At 39.2% G+C, this 19,708-nt stretch overlaps 1 protein-coding gene across 10 annotated transcripts in view; it reads right to left on the bottom strand.

Moving 5' to 3' along the window:
* The window catches only part of MIA3 (MIA SH3 domain ER export factor 3), a 54,396-nt gene that overhangs the window by 11,352 nt on the left and 23,336 nt on the right, over positions 1–19,708 (bottom strand). For 7 of the 10 annotated variants that reach the window (XM_042925353.1, XM_042925354.1, XM_042925359.1 and 4 more), the window contains 9 exons: positions 7,563–7,694; positions 4,939–4,960; positions 4,122–4,210; positions 3,790–3,867; positions 3,596–3,706; positions 2,298–2,369; positions 2,014–2,118; positions 1,210–1,332; positions 1,002–1,113 (listed from right to left, as the gene is read on the bottom strand). In XM_042925353.1, coding sequence (XP_042781287.1) covers positions 1,002–1,113; positions 1,210–1,332; positions 2,014–2,118; positions 2,298–2,369; positions 3,596–3,706; positions 3,790–3,867; positions 4,122–4,210; positions 4,939–4,960; positions 7,563–7,694 — 844 coding nt within the window. Of the gene's footprint in view, positions 1–1,001; positions 1,114–1,209; positions 1,333–2,013; positions 2,119–2,297; positions 2,370–3,595; positions 3,707–3,789; positions 3,868–4,121; positions 4,211–4,938; positions 4,961–7,562; positions 7,695–8,645; positions 8,921–19,708 lie in introns of those variants that run through there. The other 3 variants (XM_042925363.1, XM_042925361.1, XM_042925358.1) reach the window with 3 other exon arrangements.

Genomic DNA, 19,708 nt, shown 5'->3' with positions numbered 1-19,708 from the left:
GCAGGGGAAGCGCAGACAGAGAATCCCAAGCAGGCTCCCTCCTCACTGTCAGCACAGAGCCTGATGCAGGCCTCGATCCCACAAACTGTGAGATCATAACCTGAGCTGAAATCAAGAGTTGGACGCGTAACCGACTGAGCCACCCAGGTGCCCCTCAGGTATCTTATTTAGAAAGACTTACTGTCCTGTTCTCCCCTTGAATCTGCTACCAGGTGTGATTGAAAACACCCACTATGCAAGCAATATCCAACTTGAAAAAGTATCTAGAAACATGTCCCTCATCAGTAAACACTGCTACCCTTTAGCTCCACTCTCTGGGTCTCAAGTAGTCTTTGGCTCCCACCACCTCAGTGCTCCTAAAATTGGTTGTAGGCCATGGGGCGCCTGGGTGGCTCAGTCGGTTAAGCGTCCGACTTCGGCTCAGGTCACGATCTCGCGGTATGTGAGTTCGAGCCCCGCGTCCGGCTCTGTGCTGACTGCTCAGAGCCTGGAGCCTGTTTCAGATTCTGTGTCTCCCTCTCTCTCTGACCCTCCCCTGTTCATGCTCTGTCTCTCTCTGTCTCAAAAATAAATAAATGTTAAAAAAAAATAAATAAATTTAAAAAAAAAATTGGTTGTAGGCCTTAAAACCGCAAAGCTACACAGATGATGGGCACTAAATTTAAATGTCATCTCCACGGCACTGAGAAATAAATTTCTCCTGCTATTCAGTGCTCTGAGAAATAAATTTCTCCTGCTATTCAGTGCTCAGTACTTGGAGGGGAAGTCACGACTATGCTGCTCTAGATGGAAAAGCAGAGTCTGTGCTCACAGCATACCCACTGCTATACCACGCCCCGCCACCCACCTCTGCCCAATGCACACAAACGTGTGCACAATTCCAGTGACTTGCGTCTACAACTCTAGCACTTACGAGGAAGTTCACTCAGCCAAAAAGAGCAGTGGTGTACTTAAAGACAGGAACACAAAAAGAGGTCCAACCTCCCTGAAACCCATCTTACCTCCCACTTCTCCATTTGCTAATTCATCCATCTCATTTCCTCCTTTATTCTGACCCTCAGATTCAGATTCACAATCTAAGCGATTCAACTGTGTAATGCAATTAGTCAAAGCCTAGAAAAAAAGCAAAGGGGTATTAGAAAGAGCCTCTCAAAAAGATTTCGTGGGAGTTCATGAGAATTAAGCATGTATTCAAGAGAATAAACTTACGTTAATATTATCATCTCTGTGAGTAAGAGCTACTTCCAAATTTTTCTGGGACTTCTCAAATGATTTAATTTGTTCACTGAGCTCAGCATGTGATTTACTCCAATCTTTGATTTCTTGCTGCAACTGAAATGTTAAAACACATGAATTTCCAAAGGCTAGGGCTTTTGCACTGGACACGTCAGGACCATGTGAATGACACAGGGAAGCAGGGGCCCATGCTACTCTTCAGCCTGTCACTGTGGACTGAGGCCTTGGTGAAGGGAGAGGGGGCAATGGCTCCTACCCTCAGAACTGCAGTGAGAACATGAGAGTTGTCAAGGAAGTCGATCCAGTTTACTGTACCCTTCAGAAAACTGCAGCCACTTCAAATAATTCACTTCAGTAGGAACGCAGGAGCACATCTCCCTGTCTCCCATGTCCACTGCATGTCATGTAACCTTCCCTTGGTCAGTGAAGCAGTTAATTGCTCAAAGGAGGGTTACGAATACCAAATTCTTTGGTCAAGAAGCAAATCCATCATCCCCCTGAGGCTATTCAAGTTAGTAACTGGTTGGTATTTGACAAGGAAAAGACTAAACACTCTGATAGCTATAAGGAATTGTAGAGAACAGAAAATCCAGAACAGATGGAGGATATATACATGAACTCAATTTTGGGAGCACAATTTAAACTTTGCATATCTAAGAATAGAGTTCTGCATACATATTTCATTTCCCTAAAAAAAGATCTGAAAAAAGATACTCAAGAGGTAATGATACTCGGTCCCCTAGTTCACATAATCTAGGATGTTAAACTTTCCTTTACCTGCTCTTTCTTCTTCTTAAGCCTAGCATTTTCTTCTTGAACCCGATGGCATTCAGACTTCACCTTCTCTTCGCTAAGTTTAGCTTCATTAAGAGCAATCTGAACCTAATGCAAAACACTATTAGTGAATTAATTCCAAAGGGGAGGTGGGGTGGGGAGGTGTTACACTTTCTCAATTAGACATCATATAGTTTTCATTTATTGCATATCCTAACAAAAATCAAATGTCTGCTCCTCAACAAAACTAAGGCACGCAATCCTGCAGAAATTACAGACAGCTTTACCTCTGAAAATTCGGAGGCATTCACTGAAATAACATCCTTTAACTTCTCTATAGACTTCTTGTTTTCCAGAATCTGCCATGTGGAAAAAGAACACACACAAAAAAAATGTAGTAGAATTTTAGTAGAAGAGTGGGATATATGCTAAAAAGATGAAACATCATTCCAGGGCCATCCCCTACTTCTCAGGTAAAAGCAGGTGATTCACTTTCAGCCGAGGAGAAAAGTCAAGAAGGTAAAGAGGTAAGGAAAGAAAAAAATAATCGGAGTTCTATCACATGCCATCCACAACCTTCCCGACTGTGAGATAACGTGGTAGATGACCAGACCGAAAAGGGGAAAGAAAAAAAGAAAGAAAAAACAAACTTTCACGTAATCTAGTTCAAATCAATGGTTTTTCCTATTGGTAGGGGAAAAAAAAATCCCCAAGGTCACTTTAAAAATTCTCTTGGGGCACCTGGGTGGCTCAGTAGGTTAAGCATCCGACTTCCACTCAGGTCATGATCTCGCAGTTCGTGAGTTTCAGCCCCACGTCGGGCTCTGTGCTGACAGCTCAGGCTGGATTCTGTGTCTCACTCTCTGCCCCTCCCTTGCTTGTGCGCTCTCTCTCAAAAATAAACTTTAAAAAAAAAATTAAAAATCCTCCTGCCTGAACTGAAAAATGGTTGGCCTTGAGGCAGAACACAAAAATAAATCTCACTTATAGAATTCCAAATAATTTGTGAAGATACTGCCTCCTCAAGGAGGTGGTGCCTACTCTTCAGGCTCTCGGCTGGGGGCCGCGTGCAGTCCCTTCCTTCCAAAGAGAACAACACACCAAGAGTGGGAACCGGTGAATAGAGCGGAGAAAGCTGGCAAATACCGGATCAACCCGGTGCACAAGCTCGACTGGGTGTACTGTGTATGGGAACCCCCTAGACCAGCACTGCAACCTTTCTGAAATTCTAAAAACTGTTCTAAAAGGCTTGTTTTAAAAAGGATCATGCAAAACAAAAAAAAAGTACTAGAACTGTTCGACTGGGCTACGGTTTCTTAGTTGTTCCATATGTTTCAGAGGGCAGAGCCAAGCAATACGAAAATTATCCAGGGCTAAGAACACAAATACTTCTTAGAGCCATAAAAATAACAACTTGTGGTACTAGCATTTAAGATTCTATGAAGACGGATGGGTGCGGGTTCAACTTCCCTGACTCCCACTCTTCCTTTAGTTAAAGCATGGGAAAATGCAGAGTTGAATTCACCCGCCCCTACATGGCAGTTAGAAAGCAAAATCACAGTAATGCTTTGCAGCAAAACTTTACCAAGTCCTGATTCTTTGCATTCTGTTCTCTCTCGGATTCTAACATAACACGCAGATTTTTTGCTGTATCATCCAGAAGTTCATTCGTTTCTTCAAGTTTCTTGATTTTATCCTATTAACAGACATTAATAGTAATTACTCACTATTTTTCTTTTGTTTTCAGGATGTAATCTCAAAAAGAGAAGGGATTTTTACCTTAAATTTAACTGCTTCATCAGACAGAATCATATTCTGTTTCTTGGTTTCCTGAACATGTTTCTTTGATTCCTTGATCTATAGAAAATAAAGCACTCAGAATTAAGAAATGTAAATCACAGTGCTATCCAAACATACCTCTGAGTAGGTAACCCCTTAGAGAAGAAAACAATACTTTACACATAGGATGACTACTTCCAATTTGGATGGTTTGCAGGAAATAATGAAATTTTAAAATAACCATAGTAACTGAACTATGATACAGGAAGAAATAGTCCAAGCTGGAATCATGAGGGAATATACTGAAATAAATACTGAAAGAATAATTATACCTTCTGTTCATAATTTGACAATTTTTGTACAAGTTCTGCATTTTCTTTCGTGATATTCTTCAACTTCTCAGAAATCTGCTGTTCAGTGACTAGAAGGGAGGGGAAATCCATAAGATTACTATGATCACTAAATAAAACTGAATTACCCAATGTAACAGCAGTATGCTACCTAGCACTATGAAGGAAAAGGACTCCCGAACATAACTATTATGCCCTTAAAAAAGCAATCTGTAGCTGACAGCAATAAGGGTATAAAAACACTACTAAAATTTAAGAAAAATATGATAAGGACCTTTATTTCAATGAGAAACTCCAATTTAAATTTATTTCAAAGATAGGAAGTAGAATAAAATACTTTAGCTTGATATCCTTCCCTTTATGAAGTACCTTTCTTCTTAGTAAATGTGATCATTTTGGATACATGTCATTTGCAAAAAAGAAAGAGACAATAAACATAAGCACGTAGATTTACATCTCTAGTCCTCAAATTACCTTCCTAAGTAAATGTATAGTGTTGGTTACACCGTGAGCACAGGAATACTGTTCACATTGACACGTCTGCCCCAAATCTAACTAGTCATCTTCTTCCTACTCCCACAATTTGTCCCATCTCATCTCCTGTTTCATTTGGTGGCATCACCAACTATTGTGTCATCCAAGCTAGCAACCTGGATTAGTAAAATGTTCAGGAGTGAATAAATCAATCAGACATCAGAAGTCATTGTTATCTACTTCTAGCTTACATACAGAATCAACTCAGATCAAACACCAATACTGGGGGAAGAGTACAAGTAACAAAATAAGCCTAAATATTTACCTTGATATACTCTATTCTTTACCTAGAAGAAAAAAAAATTAGATGTCAAAACGTTAATAGAAATATTATAGTATTATATAATATTACAGAAATAATATATACAAGTCAAATCATAACTAAATGAAAATTTAATAACAGGTTCAAAATAATAATCTGTAAGATTAAAAGTAACAAAAGGTTAAAAAGCATTTCAAATCTAATTGGTAGTGATACCTCATAGTTTCTGATAAATAAAAGCACTAAAGTGAATACCTCATTTTGCAACTAAAGGTATTTTTATCTATTAAAAGAGCACCAATCTTATTAAATAAGCACTTAACATTAATAGTGGAAATGGGTCTTTTCATATTAAATACACTAATGCTTCTTTTACCTGAAATCATTCATTTGACAACCCCAAACAGCCAGAATGAGGTCTAGAAACAATGATCATTCAAAGAGACTCTCAGGAAACAAGATTAAAGGCATAATCTTTGTACTAAGATAACGTCTCTTTCTCTCACCAGAAAACATCTTAAATCCTATTAAAAGTTGGCAACTGGATGGGGCACCTGGGTGGCTCAGTCAGTTGAGTGTCCAACTTTGGCTCAGGTCATGATCTCACAGTTCATGACTTTGGGCCCCACATTTGGCTCTGTGCTGACAGCACAGCTTCAGATCCTCTGTCCTCCTCTCTCTCGCTGCCCCTCCCCAACTTGCGTGCTCTCTCTCAAAAATCAATAAACGTTACAAAAAAAAAAAAAAAAGGTTGGCAATTGGCTGAGTTTAGAAATCTAATAAACTAGATCATCTCATTTTCCCAAATCTTTAAACACAGTGGTCCTCAACCTAAAAGGGAAAGAAGACTGCTAGAGGAAAATTCACGAACAAGAGAAATGACAACTAACCTCTACCTCATCTCTAAAGACAGCATTGAAGTACAGGGTTATAAAATCTAAGCGATACTCAATTTGTTTTAAACTGTATCACCGAATGTCTTTGTGACCCAGAATTTATGTCCACATTCAAAAGTTACAAAATGGTAATGAGATACCCAAATCAGTCCATAAATCATCCATGATATCTAAGTATCTAACACCACTTCTAACAATGTCATTATAGGAAAATGCAGTCCGAGTTCCAACATGGAAAGAAATCGCTGTTTCTCTAATGTCACAGCCTTGCTAATGAGAGACTAAGCTTCTTTTGCACCAGATTTCTTTTTCACCCAGATCAGCAGGCAGGAGGAGGCAGGGAAGAAGCAAGAACCAAGCAAATTAAGAGCAGGGCCCACGGTTCCAAAGTCAAACATAAAGGCTGAGAAGCAGCAGTTAGGACATAAAGCCCGCCTCACCCTGTGAAAATGTAAACAGGTTTTAGGATTTTTTAGATGGGAGAAACAAGAGTGGGAAACAAAAAAAATTTTCACCTTTTCCCCCTTCCACTCATCCTTTCTATGCTCCCTTTCTCCTCTCATCTGAGGAAAAGTCCTGTGAGGTTAAAAGACTCTTCACAGGAATCCAGGCAAAAGACCTTTCTTTTTAAGTGACTTTACCACCACTTGTGCAACGAGAGAACAATGAATAAGTATTTCTCTGGATACTAACATAATCTGTATTTCTAAATAAAAAGATATTCTATGGGCACAATTAACACATGACCAAATCAGAAAATCTGTGAAACAGATACAATTGGAAAAAGACTGAAAAATTACCTAGTGTCCTAGATACAAATATTTGTTTTACTGTTTTCTTGTTTTGTAGCATTTTTTGTTTGTACCTGTATTTATATAATATACATTTATCTATACTTTAAGGTCTTGATTTCTGCTTTTTTCCACTTAATATTAAACTGGGAGCATTTTCTAGGCTCCAGTGTCTTTGAAATACATACAGTTAGAGTTACCTAGTATCCCATTATACGGATATACAAGAATTGAACAATTCCCCTACTATGAATCGTTTAGTTTGTACCAAGTTTTCACTCTAATAAATAGTGTTCCATTGAACACCCTTACACAACATTTTTAATGCGTGACTAGTTATTTCCTTAGAATACATTATAAGACATGACAATATATTATAATAAAAGGATATAAAAATGTTAAGGATTCTGATATATAGTATTTAAGTGCTTTTCAAGATAGCTGTAAAAGTTCCCAATTCATTAGAAATGTACAGGGGCACCTGGGTGGCTTAGTTGGTTAAGTGTCCAACTTCAGCTCAGGTCATGATCTTGCAGTTAGTGGGGTTAAGCCGTGCATCCGGCTCTGTGCTGACAGCTCAGAGCCTGGAGCCTGCTTCCAATTCTGTGTCTCCCTCTCTCTCTCCGCCCCTCCCCCCACTCACACTCTGTCTCTCTCTCTCAAAAATAAACATTTAAAAAAAAAGTTAAAAAAAAAAGGTATATAAGTGCTCAAGTAGGTATACATACACTTAACCTTTAGATTTTTACCTAAGATTCATAAATTGAAGTTTTCCCATTAAGTCTTTGCTAACAAAGATTACACTGAATTATTTCACAAGATTAATTTAGATTATAAGCATCTGTGTTCATGTTAGTAACTGAAGAAAAAAACAAAAGGGCCAGTGATTATAAAATATCCTTTGTCTTGATGAGTCAAGGCGTAAGTTTAATTTACTCACAACAAGGACAGTTCTCCAGAAGAAAATGGCAAATGACACAATTCCCAAGAAGGCTGTGATAAGTACAGGCTTCCATGGCAATCCATAAAAATCAGGCCCAGGCTGAACATCATCAGGCAATGTAGCAACCAACTGAAACAGAAATATTAGAAATAGCAAACCATGAGGAAATTTACAATAGAGCAGTCACAAAGAGTCATCCACGGAAATTCTAAATGAACCTCCATGAGAAAACTTCTCCATCAAAAATCTTCAGTCGCTTCCACTGCTTCAAGAAAGCTGGGATACTGGCAGCCCATTTCTTGTTTGGCATGAAGTGTTTCTGAATATCACGAAGCTAAATGTCTTTAAGCTGAACATGTATTTCCACTTTACAATAGGTCTCACCACATCATGTTGTCTAAGACCTGTCTAGAATCTCTGGATCATACTTTCCTCTTAGCTAATTTTTATGAGTTAAAAAGCCACATGAAACAAAAAATTGAACACCCTAGAGAAATAATCACCTTTTGTGGCTGCAAATAAAACCAAAATGATAATGAATAACACAAATGATATGTTTTTCCTCTAAGATTTTAAATCTTAATTCTCTTCTATTCTTATATAAAAACAAATGCTGAGTAAGCTCAGACAGCTCCTGATAACTGGTCTAGACTGCTCTGATTAACCATCTTCTACATAACCCAAAGCCTTTCATTTAAATGTTTCCTGGAATACAATTGTTAAACACCTGCCGGCTTCTACACTTTGACTGCCCTCTACGAACACACAAGCAGCTATCATACCGGCCCCATTCCCCAACAGTGCCGGGATCGCTGGAAAAGGACCGGAAGAAATCGTGACCGCATATGAGAAAGTAACACAATGCCTGGTACAATTTAAGCAATCAATAACAAATGAGCAAGTGACGAAACCTCAAACACACTCCCCCTTTCCTCTCTAAACAGCACTACAACGCCTCGCCTGCCTCGGGCCTGACCCCACTCCATTTCTCCCTCCCCCGGTCAGCGCGCCCACTCCGCTCAGAACTCGTCTACCCGCCTGCCAGAGCTGGGGTCCCTCCCTGGGAGCGGGGACCGTCACCTCCAGTAGCTTGGCTATGAGGGCTGCGTAGAGCACCGACAGGGGTCCCAGAAGTTCCGGGTCCCCCGGGGAAGCGGTGACAGAAGGCACAGTGGCAGGAACTGAATCCATTGTGTGGGGATGGCCGAGCAGAGGCGACGTTTCCCCGTGAACAGCACTGGGACCCCCTCCCCTCTTTCACCGCTTCCTCCTTCGGAAAGGAGCCGGCTGAGGAGGCGGACACTGGGAGTGAACTTCGCCTTCCCCCCGCCGCTGGCACTTTCCCCCAACGCCTCCTGGAAAACACGTCATCAGACACTGCCCGTGAGAGGCCGTATAGGCGCCTACGGAGGCCGGCCCGCAGTGGGCGGGGCCACAGCGGCACAAACCAATGGCGGAGCGAGGCAGCGAAGAGCGAACAGACCTGAGCGGAAGAAGAGGGAGGCGTGGCCGATGGACGCTCACCTGCCACAGGAAGTGGGGGAGACCGCCTGATTTAAAGGGCCCCGGGGGCTATGAGGAGGAGCAGGGGCTGGGGACAGACCCGCCACTCACGCCCCTCAGCCACTCACGCCCCTCAGTGCCGGTCTTGTGTCACTGCGTGCCGGGACCGCAACCGCACGCATCTGTCCTACAGCCCACGCGGGAGAGCAGCCTCTCCCACCCCCTAGTAAGGACCGGGGCTGCGCCTCGGTCCCCTGGGCGAGGCTTCCTTCCCCGGCATCTCCAGTGCCCCGCTCAACTTGTCCCCTTCCTACGCCACGAGCTGGCCGGCCCACACTCTTGCTGATGCCCCGTAATAACGCTGCTTCTAAGGAGCCACGTCATTACGCAGCATGCGAAAGGGTTCAGTTCTGGGTTCCGTACTTTACAGTGATGTGCCTTGTGGGAAAGGGTAAGGATTATGTATAAACTCCTTCTAAAAGTCGTAGAAAGTGGGGACATTTACCCTGGAGGGAAAATGATGTTTGCAAATCTTTAAAGGTACATCTTCAAGTTTAATATAACGTCAATTCGGAAGAATAATCAGGAAAATTCTGAAAACGAAGAGCAATGGAGGGGAGGTGGAAAGGGAGGGGAAGGCAGGCTCTGCAATTAAAATAGTAAGTAAGGTACTGACCCAAGAATCCAGATTATGGAACAAAATAGAAAATCCAAAAATAGACCCAACTGCATTAAAAATTTGGTATATAATACGTCAGTTGGGGGGGGGGGAAGCCTTTTTAATAAGCGGTATTAGCATAACTAAATAAACCATACGGAAAATGATAAAATTGGTTTTCATAATAAGTTACAAATGATCAGACACCTGATTGTAAAAAAAGTGAAAACAAGTACTAGGAAAAACATGGGTGAATTTCTCAATGTATTATGAACAAAACCTTTCCAACTAGGTCTCAAAATCCAAAAGATTTGCAAACAACTACTTAAAAATTAAAAAAATTTGTCCAGCCCCTGCATACAAAAAATGCAAAACAAGCAGTTTGACGATGACAACCTGAGAAAAAATATTTGCAACATTAGAGACAAGGGTTAATATTCCTAAAATATAAACCGTACAGATAGAGAAGAAAGCAGCCAACAAACCTACAGAAAAATGGGCTGAAAAACTGAACAAACAGTTCTCAGGAAAAGACCTAGTTATAGCTCACAAGCCTATGGAAACATGCTCATACATAATAAAAGACCTACAAATTAAACCTACACTGAGATACCATTTCTTACTTATCCTGGCAAGATCTAAACATCTGACAATATACTCTGCTGGTGAGAGAATGTAGGAGAATATTCTACACATACATTGCTCATCATTACACAAGATGATACAACCTCTGTGAAAGGGAATTTAGCAACATCTCCCCAAATTACTCATGTATTTACCTTTTGATGTAACAATCTCACTTCCAAAGATCTCAAAGATACTGTGTGTACAACAAATGGTGAAAAGGTAATATGCACAAAATTATGTTATCCCATCATTATTTACAATAACAAAAGACTAGAAACAACCAAAATGTCCATCAATAGAAGAGTTGCTGAATACACTAAAGGAAACTGTGAAACTGGAAAAAAAAATTAATAGATTTTATATACTGCCAGAGTATGATTTCCAGAATTTTTTTTTTTAAAGAAGGGGTGGAGAAAAATACATAGAATACTACTTTTATATTAGAAAGTAACAAGGGACAAATATATATATATATATATATATGTTTTGTTTTGTTTTTTTTACGGCTCTGAGATAAAATTCACATGCAATGAGCTACACAAAGTGCAGTCTGGTATTCATATGGTGACATATGAATACACCTGTGAAACCCCGATCACATTCAAACTGCATGTACCCTTCACCTCCACAAGTCCTCTCCTCCCCTTGGTAATCCTACCTTCTGCCACTTGCTGACTGGGCCCAACCCCACCCCAAGCAGAATTTGTATAATAGTTCACATTCAGTTTTATATATGGAATACATAATACACCATGTATTCTAATTCTCTGGCTTATCTCAGCCTAACTGGAGATTCACCCATGTAGCTCCCATACATCAAAAGGTTCTCATTGCTTTTTATTGCTCAATAGCATTCCATTGTATGCATATATCACAGTTTGCTTATTTATTCAGCTGTTGATCTGCGTTTGAGGGTCCCCCCCACCCCCGCGAAGTTTTGGCTTTTACAAGTAGAGGGGCTATGTATATTGATATACAAGTCCTTCTATGGATGTAGAATTTATCAGGGGTACATGCTTAGCAGAGGGATGACTGGATCATTTGACATCTACTTTTTTAAGAAGCCGACAAATGGTTTTCCAAGGTGATGTGCCTTTTACACACTGCCCATCAGCAGTGTGTATTTCCAGCTCCTCCACACCTTCTCCCATACTGAGTATTTTAATTTTAATCACTTTTTAATTTTAGTCAATCTAATAAGCATATAGTGATAATTCATGGTGGTTTAAATTTGCATTTCCCCGAGAAGTAATGATGTGCATTTTTAAAATGTGCTTATTTCCTATGCACGTATCTTCTTTGGTGAAGTGTTACTTTACTGAGTTCTTATTAAGTGAGCTTTGATAGTTCTTTATACATTCCAGATAGAAGTCCTTGTTCAAGTACATGCTTTGCAATGATTCTCTCCTAGTCTGTGGCTTGTCTTTTCATTCACTTAATAGTGTATTTTGGAAAGCGTAAGTTTTTATTTTGATGAAATCCAAATTATCAAATGTTTCTTTTATGAATGAATCCTGCTTTTTGTGTCAAACCTAAGAAACCTTTGGCTTAATTTTTTTTCTAGACGTTGTATAGCTTTAGGCTTTACATTCACTTCTATGAAGCGTTTTGAGTTAACTTAGGTTTGACTGAGGTATGGTTCGGTTTTTTGCACAGGGATATTTACAATGGTTCTAGTACTGTTTGTTGAACAGACTTCTCTTTCTCCACTCTGTCTCTCCTCCTTTGTCTGAAGCCCACTGCCAGGTGGTAGGGATCTACTTCTGGATTGTCTATTCTCTGTTCCAATAATCTTTTTGTCTCTCTTTACACTGATACCATGCTCTCCTAATTACCACAGCTTTATTCTAAGTCTTGAAATCGGGTCATGTTTATGCTGTTCTAGGCCCCTTGAATTTTCCATATGAATTGTATAATCAGCTTGTTGTTTTCTAAAAAAAAAAAAAAAATCCCGGTGAGACTTTGATCAGGATTACGTTGACTCTGGGGATCACACAGGGGAGCTTAATATTTGATATACCGTTTGTCGCAGTGACAATATGACAGCATAACAATATTTAGTCTTCTCTTGAACAATGTATATCTGTCCGTGCATTCAGGTCTTCAATTTATATCAGCAATATTTTATAGTTTTCAACTATAGGTCTCACAGTTTTACCAGATTTATCCTTAAGCAATCATAGTTTTTGATGCTATTTTGCACTGAAAGGTTTTTTTCAATTTCAATTTCCAATTGTCTGCTACAATTTTACTCCTTCCTTCCCAACCTGTATGCTTTACTTCTTTTTCTTGCTTTAGTACACTGGTCATTGCCTCACTGTGCCCCACTATAATGCTAAACAGGTGTGGTGAGAGTGAACATCCTTGTTTTGTTTCTGATCATAAGGGGAAGCATTTAATTATTCACCATTAAGTATGACGTTAGTTGTGAGTTTTTCATAGAGGCTATTTTAAGCCCCTGTCTATTCCTAGTTTGCTGATTACTTCTTTTTTTTAATATCTGTAATCAACACTGGATTTGTTTAAATGCTTTTTCTGTGCCTGTAGAGCAGAACATTTGGAAGTTATTTTTAAAATGCGTTAATATGTGACTTACATTGATTTTCTAATGTTAAATGAACCTTGCATTCTTGGGATAAGCCATACTTGGTCATTATGTATTATCATTTTTATAGATTATTGGGCTTGATTTGCTACAATTTTATTTAGAATTTTTGTGCCTATGCTCATGAGAGATACTGGTCTGTGGTTTTCTTTTTTTGTTATATCTTGGTCTGGTTTGAACTGTGATGTATTTTCTCATCTTCAATTCTCTAGAAGAGTTTATATAGAATTAATACTATTTCTTCCTAATATGTTTAACTGAATTCACCAGTGAAGCCATCTAGACCTGGAGTTTTCTTAGCAGAAAGGTTTTTAACAATAAATGCAATTTCTTTAATAGCCCTAAGGCTTGAGTAGGCTTTTGCAATCTGTGTCTTAGATGGAATTTCTTCACCTCATCTAAACTATCAAATAAACATAAATTATTCATAACATTCCCTTTTACTGTTTTAATTTCTGTAGAATCTGTAGTGATGTCCCTGTGTGATTGCAGATCTTGGTAGTTTGTGTTTCCTCTTTTATTTCCCTGATCACTGGCTAGTGGTTAATCAATTTTATTAATCTCAAAGAACCAGCTTTTGTTTTCATTGGCTTTCCTTTTATTTTCTATTGAGTTATGCTCTTTATTTCTTGTCTTCTGCTTCTTGAGGATCAAAATGCTCTTCTTTTTCTACTCTCTTATAGTACAAACTGAGGTCACTAATCTGAGATCTTTCTTTTTTTCTAATATATGGTGCTATAAATTTCCAAGTAATGCTTTACTGTTATTGCACAAACTTGATATGCTGTTTTCATTTTCATTCTGCTCAAAATACTGATTTCCCTCTTCTTTAACCCAGAAGTTATTCAGAATTATGTCAGTTGGTTTCCAAATATTTGGAAATTTTCGAGAGATCTTTCTGTTACTGCTTTCTAACTCAGTTTTTTTACCATGTCCAGAAAACATACTTTGTATGATATGAATCTTTTTTATTTTTTGAGATTCGGTTTATGACCCAGAATATGATTTATCTTGGTAGATGCTCCATGTGCACTCAAAAAGCATATATATTCTGCTCTTCTGGGATGTTCTATAAATGTCCATCAGGTCAAGTTGGTTAACAATGTTGTTCACATCTTCTAGAACCTTATTCACATTGTCTATTCTAACAACTACTTAGAGAAGGATATTGAAATCTCTAATTATAATTATACACATATATCTATTTTTCCATTCACTTCTATCAACTTTTGTTTCGTGTACTTTAGAGCTCTATTATTAGGAGTCATTGTTATGACTAATGACTACTTTATCCTAGAAAGTAACTTTCTTTATCCCTCTTATATACTTTGCTCTAGAATCTACTTTGGTATTAATACAGCCACTCCAGCTTTCACTTGACTACTATTAGCATGAGATATCTTTTTCAATCTTTTTAGTTTTAAGCTTTTTATGTCTTTTTAAAGTATGATTCCTGATGGCATCTATTTGGATCCTGCTTGTTTACCCAATCTAACCACGCCTGCCTTTGAATTGGGGTATTTAGACAAATTATATCTAATGTGATTACTTATATGATTAAGTTTAAGCCTAGGCATCTTTTTTTCTATTTATTCCATCTGTTCTTTGTTCCCTTTTTGCTCTTATTCTGGCTTCTTTCAGATCATTGAGTCTTCTTAATGATTCTAATTTCTCTCTTCTCTTGTTATTTTAGTGTTTTAGTGGTTGCTTTAGGGTTTATAGTGTATAACTTATCACAGTCCACCTTCAAGTGATACTGTACTACTTCATGTGTATAGTAACCACTTTATAAGAGTTATTACCACTTCTCCATCTCCCGACCTTCATGTTATTGTTGTCCTGTATTTTATTTTGCATATTTTTGAAACCCTATGCTACAAGAAGTTACATTTAAATAGTAAGATGATGGTTTTATATATGTACTTATATGGCTACCATTTCTGGCACCCTTCACTCCTTTGTGTAGCTCCACTATTTCCACCCATTGCCATTTTCCTTATGCCTAAAGGTCTTCCTTGAACATTTCTCAAGGCACAAGTGTGCCAGTGAATTCATTCAGGTCTTGTACATTGGAAAAAAAAAATCTTCATTTAATCTTTGCTTTACAGAATTATCTTCCTTGGTATGATAAGTCAACAATATTGTTCTTCAAGTATATTAAGAGATTTTATTCTACTGTATTCTGCCATGCGTTCTGATAAGAAATCTTGATGTCAACCTTATCTTAATCCTTCTCTATGTAAAGTGTCTTTTTTTTCTCTGCTTTTAAGATTGCTATTTATCAGGTATTTTTGAGCAATTTGATTATGATATACCTCAGTGCAGTTTTCTTCATGCTTCTTATGTTTGGGTTTCATTGAACTTCTTGAATATGTGGATCTATAGCTTTCATGAATTTTAGAAATTTGCAACCATTATGTCTTTAAATCTGTTTCTGAACACCTCTTCAATCCTGTCCTCCAGTGATTCCAGTTCCATTTACTAGGCTGCTTGAAAGTGTCCCACAGCTCACAGGTAATCTGATGAGTTTTCTTGAGTCTTTTTTCCCTATGTATTTCATATAGAATAGCTTCTAATGCTAGGTCTTCAAGTTCACTAGTCTTATCACCTACAATGTCTGATCCAGCACAACTTCCACCCAGTATATTTATCATCTCTGTCACTGTAGTTTTCAAATCCAGAAGTTTGATTTGGGTCCTTTTAAAAAAAACATCTTTTATGTCTCTACTTAACTTTTTTAACATCCAAAATTTAGTAATAAAACCTATTTTAATATCCTTGCTTAATTCTAACATCTCTGGTAGTTCTTGGTTGGATAGGCTGATTTTTCTCCTCATCATGGTTTCTATTCTCTTGCCTCTTTGCATGACTAGTAATCCCTGACTGGATGCCACACATTATGAACAAATGTGATGGCTACTTTTATGTGTCAACTTGAGTGGTTATGGGGCACCCAAATTAAACCTTAATTTTTGTGCTTTTGAGGATGTTTCCAGATGAGATTAGCAGTTGAATCGATTCACTCAGTAAAGTAGACTGCCCTTCCCAATATGGGTAGGCATCATCCAATCCACTGAGGGCCTGAAAAGAGCAAAATGCAAAAGGAATTCACCCCTTTCTCTGGGATTGCTTGAGCTAGGACATCATTCTTCTTCTACCCTTGCTACTCCTGGTTCTCAGGCCTTCAGACCTGACTAGCATCTACACCATCAGCTCCCTTTGGGACTCAACCTGAATTACACCACTGGCTTTCCTGGGTCTCCAGTTTGTAGACAGCAGACTGTGGGACTCCTCAGCCTCCATTTGTGCGTTTGTCAATTCCTTATAAAAAACCTCTTCTACCTATGTGTGTGGCTGTGTGTGGGTGTCCCCTATTGTGGCACAGAAGTGAGGAACCCGGAGTTGAGGAGACGGAGCTGAAAGTCCAGGGAAAGCAAGGCAGCTAAAATTCACAGGGCTGAGTACCAAGAGGAGGCATGGGGTGGGGTGAGAGAGCGAACACTCAGGGGATCCATGAAAGGTCCCCTTTGAGAATTCATCGGCACATGAGGTTGACAAAATTACTCAACATCACAGAAACTATCCAATTGTTCCCAGGGAACAGTTCCTGACATAGGGCCAAGAATAGTACCTTATGATTCTAGGAGACCTGGATGAAGTACGCAGAAGGGTCTCGACTCAGACTAAATGCTGCTCGTACCTCGCCTAACAAACCTGAAACTCCAAGACGCCAAAGAATGAAACTATTTCCTGGTTATTTACCTGAACAAACAGAACAAAGCTCAAGAATGTTGTATTAGTCAAGGTTCTCTAGAGAAACACAACCTGGGACTCTTTCAGTGAAGTGAGCAGGCACAATCGTAGAGCTCACGGCACTTGTTCCCGATTTTTTGGGAATCACTGTCCTTTGTTACCTGAAGCCCAGTGATTTGAAAATGGCTTCATTAATTTTGTCTGATTTTTTTTTTTCTCTCCAGTTGTTTCGGTGACGGTAAAGCCAGTATCTCTAAATCTATCTTGGCTGAATGTGGAAATCATGCGATTTTTTTGGATTTTTTTAAATGTTTATTATTTTTGAGAGAGAAAAAGAGAGAGAGAGAGCAAGCAAGGAAGGGGCAGAGAGAGAGGGAGACATAAAATCAGAAGCAGGCTCCAGGCTCTGAGCTGTCAGCACAAAGCCCGATGCAGGGCTCGAACTCACAGACTGTGAGATTATGACCTGAACTGTAGTCGGCCACCCAACCGACTGAGCCACCCAGGCAGCCCCCCTTGTGCTTATTTTTAAATGATAAGATAATGAAATTAATTTTAAAAATTATCCATAGAGGAGGGTAACAACAGGTTCAGTGGACCTGGGACAAAACCTTGACTTCTCCAGAGCATTTGTTTTATAAATTGGCTTTGGATCTTATAAATATGTTAGATACTTGTAAAACAAAACAAACAAATACATTTAAAAGCAATCCCTAAAAAGTGAAAGCAAAAATGAAACAATTAACCTAACTGTATCAAGTTGATGGCAGGATGACAGAAAGGAATTATTTCAAGTATGCACTAGTGGGATATAGCTGAAAAATATCCTGAAAACATTTTCAATAATATATCGTGGGTGGCAGTGTTGGTATTGGTGTTTTTAATATTGTTGTGTGACTACTGAAAAATGAAGTAAATATGTTGACATCATTGAAAACTGGGATTTCCAACACTGGAGAAAGAAAATACATGTGTAAGATAGATGAGGTTAAGTAAAATCCCTCTAGCATCCTGATTTTATTTTGGGAGTATCCATATGGAACCAAGATGAATACTGAAACACACAAAAAACTCCACGTCTTTCTTAGCCTTGCCCTCTGAAAAGGCCTAGAAATCCCAACTCAAAAGAAATAAGCATCTTCGTATCCAGAATGCAGCTTTTAAATACTATTTCCCATTCAAAGAAATCAGGGACTCCTTAAAGAAATAACTCCTTCAAGGTGCAGGCAGGAAATGTAGAGGATTAGAACACGCTGTCACACTAGAAAGCAAGGAAGGTGTCAGTGACCACTGGGTGGTGTCCAAAAGGCTCTGAAGCCAAGCTGAAGAGGCTCCCACTAGCCAAAAGTGGGAGAAATTGAGCACTGGTAAGAATAAGAACTACAGTGGATTGAAACACACCAACTATTTTCAAATTCATGATATCGTAATAATGATTAGAATAGAGTTAGAAGAAATACACCAAAAAACCCCTCTGGACATCTCTGGATAAAGCCAGGAAACCAAGCCATTATTTTGGAAACTATTTAAATAGAAAGAATCAAATATTTATACTATACAAAGTAAATCTCAGTGTAAACAATACTTGACTATGTTTCTTTTTGAAGAAATATCCCAGCCTTTAAATGAAGCAGCAACAATATAATCACCATCTCACCATTTTACACTTGATCTTAGCCAAAAGGCCGAGAAGCGATCCCCTATCACCATTTTGCACCATAATATATTAACAGACTTAGTCAATGTCACCAATGACTAGTGACATCAAAAGTAGAGGGACATCCAGGGATGTTGCCTCGGTGGCTCAGTTGGTTGAGTTTCCAACTTCGGCTCAGGTCATGATCTCGCAGTCTGTGAGTTCGAGCCCTGCGCTGGGCTCTGTGCTGACAGCTCAGAGCCTGGACCTGCTTCAGATTCCGTGTCTCACTCTCTCTCTGCCCCTCCCCCACTCGTGCTTTGTCTGTCTGTCTCTCTCTCTCCCCCTCAAAAATAAACATTAAAAAAAATTAAAAAACAAAAAGTAGAGGGACATCTATACATTAGATGCCTCCTGCTGAAAGCAAACATCTCCTGTTAAGTACCCTTGCCAATCAATATTGAAACTGAATCGGACTACCAATTCCCAGCAAATACAAAGAGTCAGAGAAACATGTTCAGTTACACTGGGGAATGTAGTTAGCAAAATGCAGAACACGATATAGCCCCTAGAGGCCAAACAAACCGTTTCTTCAATGAATACATTCCAACAACAACAAACAAAAGGAGAAAATCTATAGGCAGAGGAAAGGGTATACTTGCCCTCCCACTGAAATAACTAGAAAACTGGACAAAACACATGAAAAACACAATTTTCAGGTGGAGAACAACAGGCCGCACACAACCGTGACCACTGAAGGAAGGGAAAACAAGGAGGTGAGCCTGCTGGTCAACCAGCTTCCTGCCTGGAGACACATTCTCACCTCAGCACAGGGAGAAGCCTCACAGAGCCCACCAATCTCCCTGAAGAGGAGAAGGCCAGAGTTCAGGGAGACCGAGGTTACTGAAATGTGCAGGGAAAGGTACCACAAAGACGGGGGCTACAAAGAAAAAGAGTTCCAGAAATCCATGAAGGGGTTTCCTTCAGTCTTTGCTGAATTTGAAGCAGATCTGCCTAAGGTAAGATTCTCTAAGGACGGGCAAAAAAAACCCCTCAGATGAAAAGAATAGCTGCCACCATTCTGAAAGCTGCACAAATCCCAGAGTTCTACACAGGCATGGGAAGCAAATTGCACTCCAGTCAGTTAGAGTGACCTGACATTGCCTGGCATTCAGTAGATTCCAGAAGAATCATGCCTTAGGAGTAGGGCTATACTACCTCTAGAGTCAAGGCAACTATATACACAATCTTAAAAAAGTCTTAAAAATAAGACTAGAAAGGATCAAGCTGGTCCACAAGTAACAACTGTCTAGCAAAGCAAACCTCAACATTTTAAAAAAGTCACTAAAAACCAGGCGCTC

Source organism: Panthera leo, chromosome F3 (genome assembly GCF_018350215.1).
Source record: "Panthera leo isolate Ple1 chromosome F3, P.leo_Ple1_pat1.1, whole genome shotgun sequence".
Classification (NCBI taxonomy): domain Eukaryota; kingdom Metazoa; phylum Chordata; class Mammalia; order Carnivora; family Felidae; genus Panthera; species Panthera leo.
Note: the sequence above shows the minus strand (reverse complement) of the source record. Positions and strands in the feature narration are given on the sequence as shown.